This window comes from Microcebus murinus, chromosome 11 (assembly GCF_040939455.1).
Source record: "Microcebus murinus isolate Inina chromosome 11, M.murinus_Inina_mat1.0, whole genome shotgun sequence".
NCBI lineage: Eukaryota > Metazoa > Chordata > Mammalia > Primates > Cheirogaleidae > Microcebus > Microcebus murinus.
Window position 1 is genome coordinate 87734013 of NC_134114.1, and position 14980 is coordinate 87748992.

General features: G+C 33.3%; 2 protein-coding genes across 3 annotated transcripts in view; one reads left to right on the plus strand and one right to left on the minus strand.

The window, feature by feature from the left end:
• Positions 1-14980, plus strand: part of COMMD10 (COMM domain containing 10) — a 157478-nt gene that overhangs the window by 47084 nt on the left and 95414 nt on the right. The gene's annotated exons all lie outside the window — the stretch shown is intronic.
• Positions 3750-4335, minus strand: LOC105870830 (large ribosomal subunit protein uL5-like). Its single transcript, XM_020290201.2, has one exon. The coding sequence runs from the start codon at positions 4333-4335 to the stop codon at positions 3802-3804; it is 534 nt and encodes a 177-aa protein (XP_020145790.2). The 3' UTR covers positions 3750-3801.

Sequence of the window (14980 nt, forward strand, 5' to 3'; positions counted from 1 at the left end):
ACTGTTGGCCACCTAGGAAGTTAGCTGGAGGATCTCAAGCAGGTTACTTATTGGTTCGAGACTTATATTCTGATCTGAATATTGGGATAATAATAGCTACCTCATAAGGTTTTTCTGAAAATTAAATATGATAGCAAATGTAGAAGTATCTGCTTTTTGTAGTAGTACAGTTTCATTCATTGATATCTTCATTCCTTGAAGAAGTCTTTCCAGGTTAGAGCTGGAGAATTAAAATGCCCAGCTCTTTCTAAGGCCAAAGCTTACAAATTTGAGCTTTGACAAAAGTGAAACTAGCTGTGAAAGTAGAAGGCATAAGACAATTCCTTCTATCTTTTAATAGTATCTCTAATATCTTTGATAGCATTGGAAGAAAATATTTAAGGGAATGTTATATCCGTTAAAAGGATTCACTGAACTTTGTTCTTAGGTTCTAGTAACCTTTTCATTAAGAACTTATTCAGAACTCAAATCAGAAAAAGATACTAAGTAAAAATCAGGAAAGAATATTCTGTAAGCATTCAGGCAAACAGTTAGATCCAATTCTGTTACTTTTTTTTTAAGAGACCAAGGTGTGGCAGTGGTTTTGGTAGTGGAGTGTCTCACTATATTGCTCAGTCTGGTCTCAAATTCCTGAGTGATCCTCCAGTGATCCTCAGTGATCCTCCAGGCTTAACCTCTTGAGTAGCTATGTGTGCCACTGAACCTGGCTCCAATTCTGTTACTTTTTGAACAAATTTGGGTGAGCCACTCAGTAATTATCAACTTCTTTAGAAATAATGTCCATTTTTAGAGTACTAGAATATATGTGAAGTCTTGAACATTTAAAGAAAACTTGTTATATTTAGAAATATTAAATCAAAGCAGAGATACTGTCAGAACATTTTGGAGGAAATGATTCACTTAGAAACACAAATAATAAAAGCCTGCTATAATTTGTTAACATTTTCTGTTAGATTCATCATGTGAGGAAATCTTAATACAATGGACTCTCTTTTGAATTTGTGAATATTCTCTTGTTTTTACATTGGTATTTTAAAATTTGCATTTACATTGGTATTTATTGGATCTTTAATTTAACCTGTTTTGCATGTAGCCTTGAACTGAGTGTATTAGTAACTATATGGTTCATATATATATATATATATATATACATACATATATATATACTGATTTGTTAAATATTCTTGATGGATTAGGCATAGTAGTGGTGTTTGAACTTAGGATTTATTTGGTTATTTTCTGCTAGGATGGCAAATTTTAACCTTTGTTATTGGGGTTGGAGTAGAAATTTGGGCTCAATATTGTGACTGTTTAAGTGGAAAAAGTTAATAAAGCTCTATAATAAAACTATATATAAAGCTATCTGCTTAATAGAAAGTGTATTCCTTGCTTATAAAAAATGAGACTATAATTTTGAATGTTTGATGAATATAAAACTTTGGAAAGAGATATGAATTATACTTCCTTAATTTGAAAATAAAATAGTAAAGAAATTAGAAATGTACAAATTATTTCATTATTATGGGAAAGTATATATCAAGTGGAAATTAGGAAGATTATAGACATCCCAATTTCACATTTGTAATGGACATATGAAAAATTAAATGAAGTATCTTCACATTTTTAAATTTTTCATGGAGAGCTGCTTTCTATGAATACATCTATCTACCAAAAGCAGCCACTGACTTGGTTCTTAAATATTCATGCTATTTAAGTCCTAAAAAATGTTACCTTTGAGCAACATGCACTGTCAATAATAATATAAAATCAATATCAAACTTTTACATTATTATTGTATCTCTTATGGTGATGTGTGATCAGTAATCTTTGATGTTACTATAGTAATTGTTTTGGGGCACCACCCACCACACCCGTGTTCGATGGCAGACTTAGTAAATGTTGTGTGTGTTCTGACTGCTCTATTGCCCAGCTATTCCCCGATCTCTTTCTCTATCCTCCATGAGCCTCTCTATTCCCTGAGACACAACAGTGTAGAAATTAGGCCAATTAATAATGCTACAGTAGCCTCTAAGTGTTCAAGTAAAAGGAAGAGTTGCTTGGCTCTCATTTTAAATCAAAAGCTAGAAATGATTAAGCTTAGTAAGGAAGGCATGTTAAAAGCTGAAATAGGCTGAAGGCTAGGCCTCTTGTGCCAAACAGCCCAATTGTGAATGCAAAGGAAAAGGTCTTGAAGGAAGTTAAAAGTACTACTCCATGGAACATAGGAATAAGAGAGGGAAACAGCCTTACTGCTGATATGAAGAAATCTTTAGTGGCCCAGATAGGAGATCAAACTAGCCACAATATTCCTTTAAGTCAAAGCCTAATCCAGAGCAATATCCTAACTCTCTTCAATTCTATGAAGACTGAGAGAGGTGAAGAAACTACAGAAGAGAAGTAAGAAGTTAGCAGAGGTTGGTTCATGAGGTTTAGGGAAAGAATGTCTCCATAACATAAAAGTGTAAGGTGAAGCAACAAGTGCTGATATAGAAGCTGTGTGTGGCAAGTTATCCAGAAGATCTAGCCAAGAAGTGAGATAACTGTTGTAATTTTAAAAAACAAAATATGTGATACTGGCTTCGGAACCATATAGTGGTCTAGGACTTGAAAAATGGTGAGCATACTATTAGCAGAAGCTGGAAAATGTAAGAAAATTATTACTGGAGGCTGAAAAAGTAGAACCTGAGATATGTAATAATAAAACAATTGGCAAAATTGTGTTGTTTGTATAACTCAGAAAGAAAGTAGAAAATCTACTTAGTAAACATTTGGATTTGCCTGAGCTATCTGGCAGAATGTTGAAAGTTAGCTGGTTGTTCCTAGCTGTATATAAGGCAATATGACAAGAAAGAGATGTACTAAAGAAAAAACTGATCAGTTACAAGCAAAATTTAGAAGGAACAAAGAGGGGCCAGGACTTGCTGGGCTGGAGAATACAACTGTTTCTCATCTCCAGTCTCCCAGTTGACAAAATATTCTTCAAATACAATATAACCTGGCACTAATGTCAAATCAGGGAAGTAGCTGTAAAACCCTTTGTTAATGCCCCTAAAAGAATTATGGAGATCCCTGCTAAATCCTGTAAGTTAAAGTAAAGGCCTTCTTCAATCTTAAGAGAAGTATCTCAGAGCAGTCTGACACATCCAAAGTAAGTCTAGAGAAGGAGGTATGTCTCAGAAACACTTCTACATCTGATTTTAACTTAAAGTCACTAGATGTATTAGCTCTTAACAAGAGAGCCAATCTGTCCTTTGAAATTTTGATGCCAGGCATTAACTTATCCTCACTAGCTATAAAAGTCCTAGATGGTATCCTCTTCCAATAGAAGGCTGTTACACCTATATTGAAATTTGTCGTTTAGTGTAGCCATATTGCCTTATGTAGCACATATCTCAGGTTCTATGTAGAAAAATAACAATTTTTATACACTGCTGGTAGGAGTGTAAACTGTACTACCACTTTAAAATTAAACATATGTATTTATATATACACCCACACATATACATTTTAGTAAAATGATCTCCATTCTTCACCCCTTGCTATAGACATGACCTTTGAAGATGACTTTGTAGCATGTTCTATCAACAATTAGAATTTATTTTCCTACTCCTACATTGTTTCTAGAACTTGATAGTAATCGTATGTTTAGTTTTAGCTATTTTGATGAGTATCTAATGGTATTTTATTGTGGTTTTAATATTTATTCTCTTAACTGCTAGTCAGATGATTTACCTTTACCCTTATTTTTATTTTTTTCATTGAAAACTTTTTTTTATTGGCCTTTTGAATACAAACGGGGATTTATTTGCCAGGAAGGATGATCCCATCATATTTCTGCTGGAACCAGCGCGTGCCCTCGTCTTTGCTGATTCTGTGTTTGGCCCCAGTGCAGCATGTCCTGCGCTTCTTGTCTGCGATGCTGAAACCTGGCCTACCCAGCACCACACAGAAGTCCAGGCCGTAGATACCAATGCTGGGATCATATTTGATACCCAGATCGATGTGTTCCTGGATCCCAAACCCAAAGTTTCCAGTATCTGAGAAGTTATTTCTTATTAATTCATATTTTTGCACCTTTAGATCTTTCTCCAGGATTTCTTCTGCCTTGGCCCCTCTGACTGTGCAGTGAACTGCAATCTTCTCATTTCTCCTGATGCCAAGGGATCTGACAGTGTATCTAGCTTTGGAAAACACAGGAGTCTGGCATGTGAGCTGCTCCAACACCTTGGCTGCCTGGGTCAGTCTGTCTCCAATCTCCCGAACACAGATGTTAAGGCAGAGCTTGCGGATGCAAAGTTCCCACATGGGCTTCTCCTTTTCACCTTGATCTGCCATGATGGGAAACAGCTACCCTTATTTTTAACTGGGCATTTGAATATCTACTTTGGTGAAGGGGGAGGGGAGGAGTGCCTCCAAAGTTTGAGTTTACCTTCTTGGGCTGCCATTTCTCCTAGATCCAGGCCTGTAAACCATTACTTTGTTTTAACTTTGCTTTTCCCTCTGTAATGCCTTTAAGGAAATGTTTTTAAATTTTTGTTTGTAATTTTGCCAAGTTTTTGGTTAAGGATTGATTTGCATTAATAATTTAAAGATTAATGTGCATTTTGTAAAGTCCTTTGTAAATGAAGTATCATTCGCCTTGCAAACAATTGTTTTTTTCCCTGAGGTCAAGACTAATTTGTTGACAAACAATTTTGTTGTGCTTGACAAGTAACAGGTGCTAACATCTTTTACAGTCTTGTCACAGGGAATAGAGAGTCTAGGTCACCATGTTCATTAATTAAGTCCAGGAAATTTTATTTCTCCTGTGGCTAATCATTTACATTTGACATGAATCTGTGATCTGTGCCTCTAGTTTCCTTGCTTCCACCTTTGTCCTCTGTAGTGAATTTTTCTCACAGTAGTCATAATTTTTAAATATAATTCAGATTATGTTATTTCTTTGTTTTGTATATTTTAAAGGCTTTCCTTATAACTCAAAGTAAAACCCAAAGACCTTAGCATAGCCTGTAAGAGCCTATGTGACCTAAACCTACACTGCCTGTTTGACCACCTTGCCGCCACCTATTTTGCTGTAACCATAGAATTTGCCTTGTTTTTCCTGATATTTTAAAATGCTCCTGCCTCAGGGCCTTTGTATTTTTGTTTTCTCTCCTAGAATGTCTCTTCCCTAGATAGCCACGTGGACTGGCATATCCCCTCCATTAGGTCTTTGCTTAAGTATAATCTTATCAGAGAGAGGCCTTCTCTGAAAACACATTACAAATAATTTATAGCACCTTCCTTCACTCTTTATCCGAATTCTGAGATAGATGATGAGGTTGATAAAAATGGATATTAAAATTTCTACTTTAGTCAGACTCACAGTTATGTGAGAAAAAAAGGCTTGGATGCACTGCAGTTAGTTAGGAAATATGTTAAGCACTCAAATGTGCCCCAAACACTAGATGCTTATAAATGGTAATAAATTATGGATGCTTATTTAAAGGCAGTGCGAGTGCACAGATATATGGGATTGATCTTGTCTAGATCCATAGAGAAGGATCCACAGAGGAATGTACGTTTGAATTAGGCCTTAGTAAGGAGTGAAAAAGAAATGGTAGTCTGGGCAAAGGGAAGAGTGTACACAATGACTAAATTCAGAAAGATTGAATTTAAATGTATTGCCCAGAAAAATGCTTAATTAACCTCCCTATGGCTTTTGAATTTAACAGTTAATATTTCATTTTACAATATGAATAGATTGTTCCAATAACATTGTTATTATTGTTCCAATAACATTGTATTATTACCGTAAAGAGAGTCAGTGACAAAATCAGTATTTTAATTTTTAAAATCTTTTAACAATGTAGATATTAATAACTGTACCATGTAAAGATTAGTCAATATACTGTACTAGTAAAATACAGTAGATCAGTCATGATACTATTAACTTACCATGTAAAGTATACTTGATTAATCAGAATACTGTTTGATCCTTAAAAGACATAATTTGTCAAGTATGTTGACCTGAATGTTATTTCATAAAACTGTGAATTTTATTTCCAAATGATCATTTAGAAGCTTTAGGTATCTAGTGAAACCACTTCATTTAAAGACATTTAAGGATTTAAAAAAAAAAGACATTTAAAGATAATTCAGGATGAAATAGTGATGGACCAGGGATTTCAGGCAGTAAAGTACCTAATGTGGTGCTTGATACAGTAGATATTCATAAATGATGATCGATTTTAGAGTTTGTCCAAGTGCAGCGGGACAACAAACAACAGGTTATTTTCTGTGTATTTGCTTCCTTCCCTAGACCCTCAGTCCCATTCTCTGCCTATTAAGTAGATGAAACTAGAAATAGAGACATGGGAGAGACTAGTGAATATTCAGATTTATGTGTATCAGAATTATTATAACTTCTGCTGGTTACTGTTTTGATGACAAACTATGAATTTTTTAAAATGTAAATTTATTCTGAAAATGTAGCTCAAATTCATTTATTAATATTTAACATTTGTTCTGGCATTGGCAACAAGCTAAGCCCATTGTATATTGATCCTCAAATAGTAACTTAGCATCCTAACATCACATACTGCATCAAAACATGAGGAAGATGAGATCCTTGCTCTTTTTGATTAAATGTGATAGATAAGGCTGTAAAGGCAGGAAAGCAACTGAAGATGGATGAGTCTCTTAGGTATGAGGTAAATAGATCTATCCTCTTTAACAGCTGTTTTGATTGTATCAGATATAAAGATTTTATTTGAAGGAAAAGCCTAAGGAATAAACTGCTATCTGTGAAAACACAAAGTAATACCTGCATTGAAAATGAACACATTGGTTGATACCAGAAGCTTCTTTAACTTATTTTTTAAGCCTCTGTAATATTCTTTGTCCTCAGAACCTTGACATAAAAACTTTCACAAAGCCCTTGACTTTTAGTCAAGGCAGCATTCATTCTCGTTGCCTTTGTGCTGAAATTGGGAAAAGTATATAGAAGGATGTTTTAGGTTCTGTGTTCTGCTTTTCTCTTACGGGAAATAGTGTGATTCAGTGCAGTTATTCTCACTTGCCAGTTGGAGAACCTGTGCTTTTCTGTGGTGGAAATACTAGTCTAAGGCTTTGTTTGGAAAGCTTATTTCTTGTTTTGATATTATGTCTTTCTATTCTTTTTCATGTTAATATTTTGTTTTATAAAATAATGCTGACAGTAAATAGTGGAGCTTTGAAAAAAATATATCATTTTCTTCAAAAATAAAATGTTGACAGTCCCATGAAGTCCACCAGTTATGTGTATGTCTGTGTTTGTGTGTGTATATATATATATATATATACATACATATATATATATATTGTACTGGTTTGTGAAAACTAAATATCTGGGAACTACTGATTGAGCTTTTGATTTAGCAGACCTGGTTTAAAGTTTTTCCCTACTATGGCTCTTCATCTTTTTCTTCTCTAAAATGAGGATGTGAATACTTACTTATTAGGGTTGTTGTGAGAATTGACTGAAATAATGTATGTGTAATGTTGTAGTGCTAGGTGCATAGTAGGAGCTGAATAAATTTACTTTCCTTTCTTCTTTTTTGTATAAGTTGTTGTGGGTACAGGGAATGCCGGATAAAGTTACAAGTGCAGTTTACCATTGAACAACACGGGTTGGGGTGCTGACTCCTCCAAGTCGAAAATCCAAGTATAACCTTTGAGGCTCCCAAAACTTAACTATTAATACTATTAGCCTGCTGTTGACCGAAAGCCTTGCTGATAATATAAACAGTTGATTAACACAAAATTTGTCTATTATATGTATCATATACTGTATTATTTTAATAATAAAGTAAGAGAAAATAAAATGTTACTAAGAAAATCAAAGGAAGAGAAAATATGTATATACTATTCATTAAGTGGAAGCAGATCATCATAAATGTCTTCATCCTTGTCATCTTCACATTGAAAAGGATGAGGAGCAAGAGGAAGAGAAAGGGTTGGTCTTGCTGTCTCAGGAGAGGCAGAGGCAGAGGAGGTAGAGGAGGTGGCAGGGGAGGCAGGCACACCCAGTGTAACTTTTATTGAAAAAAATCTTATAAGTAGACCCACGTAGTTCAAACCTGTGTTGTCAAGGGTCAACTTTAAGTTGAATATAAAGCCAAGAGAAAAAATGAAAAAAGAAAGGGGCCTTGGCAATCCACAGTTTGAACTTCTTAGGAAAGTGACATGGCATAGTTCCTTGTCCATATTTGTAATGTAATAAATATGTATTGAATTTAAGTTATTTGAAAATGTTGAATAAGGGAGTTAATATAGTGTCTGAGAGATATAACAAAGAAAAACAAATCAAATTTAGAGAAAAATTTAAAAATGTTAAATTTTATTGTGGTAAAATGAATCAGGCATTGAACAAAATAAAGTGGTAATGAACCTACAATTTTTACATTGTCATATTAGCACAGTATTAGATGTAAATTTTCCCAGTTTCATTAGTTATACTTATAACTATAATATATAATTATCAAAGTATGTTTTTTATTCTAAATTGTTTTCAAGCATTATGTTATTAATGTTTCTAACTAGGTATGGTATGTACTATACATATTAATATTTCCATTTTGCATATAAGAGAAAACTGTAGCCAAGATGGCTAAGTGACTAGCATAGTCATGGTTAATAAATGATAATCAGAGCCAGATATTAAGATAACAAGTATAGTTGTCTTTTATGTTTTTATTTTGCTATTATTTATGTCAAGGACAACTTTATCAGGACCTACTGCATTTTAAGCATTTCACTTTTTCTCTCTTGCCTCCTATGAAACATTTTAATCTTTATTTTCTTATAAGTTGGAAGTTTTATGAGAGAGAGAATGATTTCCCTAAGGTCGCATTAATAACCTTATAATTCTGAAGCAGAATATATCTAATCACTGAACTCCCTTGCTTGCACTGAAATACAATGACAAGAATTGTTGCCATGGCAGTTGGATAAAATCAGCCAAAGGAAATCTTTCTTGGTATAGACAGTTGGAATAGACCCAGATACTTTCTTTTAGGTTATGAGCAACAAGTTTTTTTTTTTAATTTATAATTTTAGAGGACCTTTTTCAAATTGCTGTAAGATTTCTATCTTGGAGATTTCTACGCTTGGAGATTTCTATATAAAGTAATTCAACTAAATAATACATATGCAAATCAACTTTTATTTAGTGATTATCTATATATCAATATAGATAGACTATATATGTGTGTGTGTATATATATATATATATATATATATATAGTATATGTAAAATTTTAATTAGGCATGGGCTGTAACCTTTACTAACTGTTGTCTCTATACTTAGCTACCAAAATACCCAGGCCAGGTTGTGATCCAACTCAGTAACTTTGGGGAAATTTCTTTGCTATAAGAAAGAAGGTATGTGGTGGGAGTGGATAGTAACAAGCCCCAGCCCACCTGGGTGCATTATGTACATTTATCTTTCCCCATAATTGAACTTGCTAATTGAACTGATTTTGATTGAAGACTTTAAATTATAGATGACACAACACTATAATGAGCTACAAAAGTGGCAAGTACGCATCTTGCTGTCTGAAAGGACAGTTTTATACCGTTTTGTCAGTTATGTGAGATTAAGTTGCGAAATATTAAGTCTTTTGGAGAGATACTGATAAATGTCTCCATCTGTGTTTGATTATCATATAGAGGACACCTTATAAGATCTACTTTGGAGCAGTAATTTGTGTTCTATTTTAGATATAGCACTCTTTAAAAAATATAACAAATATTCAGAGTCTGAATATATTTATATAATGACAAAAATGGAGTAACTCTTGTTGGGTACATTGAAGTGAGAGAGTCAGGCATTGTTGATAATTTGTCCTACTCATTCTTTCCCCTCAATTTCTAGAAATCTCTCTGCCATTGTTAGGTCTCCTTGCCACTTCTTTAGAGGTTCAAATAAGAAAAGAGAAGTCTTGACTTCAAGAATAAGCTATAGCGAAATAATAATTATTTTACCTTAGTGAATAATTGTTAAATAATACAGCAATTAAATAGATGTATACAAATACTTTTGATATCAAAAGACAAAACATACTTATTAGTACCTACTATCTAGATCTTCTTAGATCTTTGTAAAGCATCTTTGTAAAATTAATTTTTAAAATACTGGCCTTTTCTTCTTGGAAAGATCTTATAACTAAAAAAAAGACAAACTCAAAAACCAACACAACGAAATTATCTTGACAATTTTGTGAATAGTTTATAGTATATAGTTGGATGTATTTTATGGGCATTACATTCTCGAATTAGTGAGAGATTACAGTTTTATTATATGAAGCAGCAGATTATGATATTTTATTCATAAAATCATTTTTGTTTAGAATGCTTTTATGCTTTCTATAAAAAGATGAAATAATGTTTATTTTAATTTTTAAAATTAAATGATGTGCAAGGAAAAACTCACCCAATTTCCATTTGCGTGACATGTATGTATAAATTTTTATTATGTCTTGTATATGAGTAAATAAACATAGTTTTTTCTCTTGTTGAAATTATAGGTTTTGCTACAAAGGGGTGACTGAGATACTTTGTGTAACTATTTTCCTTAACTAATGTAAACAAACTCTGATTAGCCTCCATTTTGAATTATAGTTACCTTTTCCCTTACTACCAGATAAGTGTGGGAAATTGACAGTTGTTTGTACAAAACTTTAAATAGTTCTGTGATGAAATTTTCAATTTAGAGTAAGTTCTCCCAGTGTGCATACCTGTTGTTAAATGTTCATGTCATTACTGCTAATGAAATAAAAATGTTAATAGTACCTATCTAACTTTGAAAACACTAATTATAAAAGCTAACTGTTAAGGTTTACAAATGACCATATATATCTTTATTTCAAGGGAATTCTGGGGTACTTCATTTATTTTCTCATAATAATATGTGAAGTAGTAAAAAGTGTGGATTTTTACTGCTTACTACGACTTAGCTTCATAATTTTGGGGGGGAAAATGTATACTTTTTTCAGGGGGGCTTGTGTGGTACAGATCAAATATGATATTTTACATATAGCCACTTAATAAACTATAATGTGCTCTTGGTAAAGTAGGGTGCACCAAGAGATTATAGTCTGAGCCCTAGAATTTGTTTGAAGTTCTTGGAGCATACAGTTAAGCACCCCCTAAAGATTTGGAAGTGAAGAAAATGCTGTGGCTTTGGAGAGTTATCTTATATGTTCTACACAGAATGAATCATGACCAAGGTATAAAAAGTTATTGATAAAGCCAGTATTAATCTCAGTCTATACTTATAGCTTTTTAAATTATTTAATATAGCTAAAGAAAGTGTGTGTCCCTTTCAAGTTGCTGAAGTAGCCTTGTGCTGTTCAGGCCTAGTGATAGTCTCTGAGACTAGCATTGGCTGTGCATGGAGAAAGAGAATTTAAATCAGAAAAGTCTGAATAATCTGGTTCCATTGTTGACAGAGTGCCGATGGTGAGAAGGCTACTTTAGGCTATTTAAAATATCCTCTTTATCAAGGTCTCCTGGTTTTGATTCTTGACTCTAAGCACAGGTCTGACACGGAATACAGAGCTGTACAGATCATAATCATATGTTCGGTAATGGTACTTGTTGTAAATTAATAATTAGCCACTCTTATACATCTTATGTACTTGGTGTATTAGTTGACTAGTGCAAATACTACAGAGTGGGTGGCGTGAAAAACATTTATTTCTAACAGTTTTGGAGGCTGGAAAGTTCAAAATCATGGTGCTAGCAAATTCAGTTTCTGGTGAGGGCATTCTGTCTAGCTTGTAGAAAGAATGCTCTGTCCTTGCTCTGTCCTCACACGGCCTTTCCTTGGTTTATGCATGTGGGAAGAGAAAGAGTAAGTTTTCCCGTGTCTCTTCTTATTAGAGTACTAATCCTATTGTGTCAGGGCCCTACCCTGTGACCTCTTTTAACCTTAGTTACCTCCTTAGAGGCCCCATCTCCAAGTACAACCACATTGAGATTTAAGGCTTCAACATATGAATTTTGGAGTACACAAGCATTCAGTTCATAATACTTGGTTCCCCTTTATCTGTCTCTGAGATGTGGTTCCCCCTTACCTTTTTTTGGTCAAATCTCATTTTGAGGACATATATTGTGATAGGTCAACTATGGTGGCAAACTCACTAAGAATGTCATCCTAAATTCATTGGCATCTATCCTGCATTACTTATGGCATACCTGGACTTGAAAGAGCTCGCACATTTAAATATTTCTATAGGTTTAGTCCTTTACTTGGCACTTCTACTTCTATGGACTTGAGTCTATTTCTCTGTAAAATGGCAGAGGTAATGGTTGCTTCACAAAGTTGTAATTGGTCATGATTGTTTAAGGGAAAATATGTTTTGAACCATAAAGATGCGAAGGTTAGTTATTTTTTATAAAGATGTATGGTGCTATTATTACTTTCAAATCTTAAGGACTTGAACCCAGATCTTCTAATTCTGAGTTTAGGACTCTGTTAAGTGTCCAGACATGCCCATTTTCCAAAGATAATTGTAATTCTATGTGGGTAAGCACTCTGGGGAAAATTTTAGCAAGTTTTATTTGTACTATCACATGCAAATAAACCAAAATGCTGTGCTTTGTTTTGTGAATTATCATATTTAAATTCAGCTGTTGGTGGTTGGTGCCCAAAATAAAGGATTTTGCTTAGTGGTATGTCTAAAGCTTACAGAATAATCTAAGACTAGAAAAATATCTAAGCCCAGCAACTTCATGTATTACATATTGAGAAGTATGTAAAATGTTAAGGAAATATCCCATATTGGCTTAGCAGCTGGTATTTTTATACAGAAAAAAATTTGATTTAAGTTAATATCTAAGGCTAAATGGAGATAGGGAAGAAAGTAGAGAAAAGCTTTGGATTTTTAAAGGAGTAGGAAAGTTATTATTTACACTGCTTGAGGAATAAAAAGGGGAGAAAGGAGTAGAGAGGTAGACAGAAGGGGAGTGAAAGAGATTATATAAAGAAAAATTCTATGATGATGCTAATTGTATTTTTGCAGGAATATTGGTGCTGCCTCTTTTGCCTCTTCTAAATGTGCTGCCTCAAATTACCAGGGACCTTTAGCTTTTTTGGTTCCACAAAAGCATAAGAGTTCCCTCAGATTTGGAGCATTTGCTCAGACTAACTATTGCTTTGTGGTATCTGCCTTAGGTAGGAAATATTCAATCATACAGAGTTTGGTCTGATAACTTAGAAAACAGAGCTGAGTTCCCATTTGAAAAGATTTACTTAAAGTGTTTTGTGTTGTGAAGTCATACCTCTAGTATGTCTTCTGTAGCCATAGCCTGGACCAGGCAAGGACCACCAAGAAGAGGGGCACAGAGCTTCTGAGTCCTGACTGTGCATATGTGGAGGTTAAAATTAAAAAATATTTTACTAATCTGTAACACATCTGAAATAATGAGGCTTTGGAGCTTAAACTCTCTGTGTTTTATAATTTTTTAAAAATTTGATGATATTTCAGTGTGGTTATTCTTGTAAAAGCAAGGATTGATTTAATATAAGAGGACATCTTTAATAATTTTATGTAATATAACCAGTCTTTGACTTTGGCGCTTGTAAAGTTTTGTAAAATTTAAACTACCTAAAATTATGGCAGTATTATAGTCTTTATTTGGGATTATTATAATGTAAATTAATATGTATAACCCTCTGTTTTGTATACATATTATCTCTTAATATATAATGGAACATATTTGGGTAATAAATATTAAGGTCAAGACAAAGTCATATAATCTTAATTCATCTAATGGCTGCCTTTTGTTCACTATTTCATTTTTAAAGTAGTTTACAAATGAAAAAAAAATTGATGTTAATGTCTTGGCATTAAACTCCATTTCTTAGAAATCAGGAAATTCCTAAGTTATGCTTCCTCTAGCAGCCGTATTTCAACATTATTTCAATGAGTACAGTAATTTTCAATTTTCCTGTTATGCCTTTAAAATGTTATATAAGCCAAGTTAAGAAAGTTAATATTAGAGTAGGAGTATAAACTTTGGAATTTCCTGACTTTTAACAATTTAACTGTCTGCTTTGCTTTGGTGGGCTGGATCATGCAATTTAATTTATATAGTTAGTATAAATATATTTACATTCAAAGAGGTAATGGTTATTTTCAGCCATCACATTATGAAAAGCTTTAAAAAAAATAATTTTGATCCTGTCTACAGGGTGAAATACTTGGTGTTTGCTCTTCACTTTTGATAGCTTTCAATTTCCATCTCTCTAGCTATGATCAGAAGTCATTCCAAAAGTTCTGGTCAGTTCTTTGTTTTCAGTAGAGGAGTTATAGTTTCATAAATCATCTATCTTCTCTAGATATATTATAGAAATACAAATAGAATTGCATGTGCTAACTGAAGAAGCCAAAAGCATTGGGTAATAGCTTCTTCATTGATGCATTTTTAACTTTTTTTTTTTCTGGAACAAGGATAGTCAGAACACTAGTAATATGGATTCAGTCATTCATTTCTTCATTCAACAAACATCTGTTGAAAGCATACCATGTGCCAGGTACTTCCTGGTATTAGGGATGTAGTAGTAATCAAAGCAAAGTCCCAGTCTACTTAGAACATTCATTCCAGTAAGTGGACAATGAACATAAACAGATTGAGTAAGTGTATACTCTAACAGGTTGTGATAAGTGCTTATAAGTGGACTTATTCACTATTCTGCTCTAGGGTTTAACAGATAGAATCCAAAGCATTTAACCTGATACTCACTGAGGTGGGAGTTTGCTAGTATTATTCTGTGGCCTTTAATTTTGTATTTTCTCATTTCTAAATACTTAAGCTCATATTATTAATGGTTATTTTTCTATAATTTTTTACTTTACTATGTATATATGTTTTCTGATGTTGAAGTCCTATAAGGTTGTACTCTTAATAGGTGTTATACTTTCATTTCCTTATTTTATTATTTTTTAAAAATCTC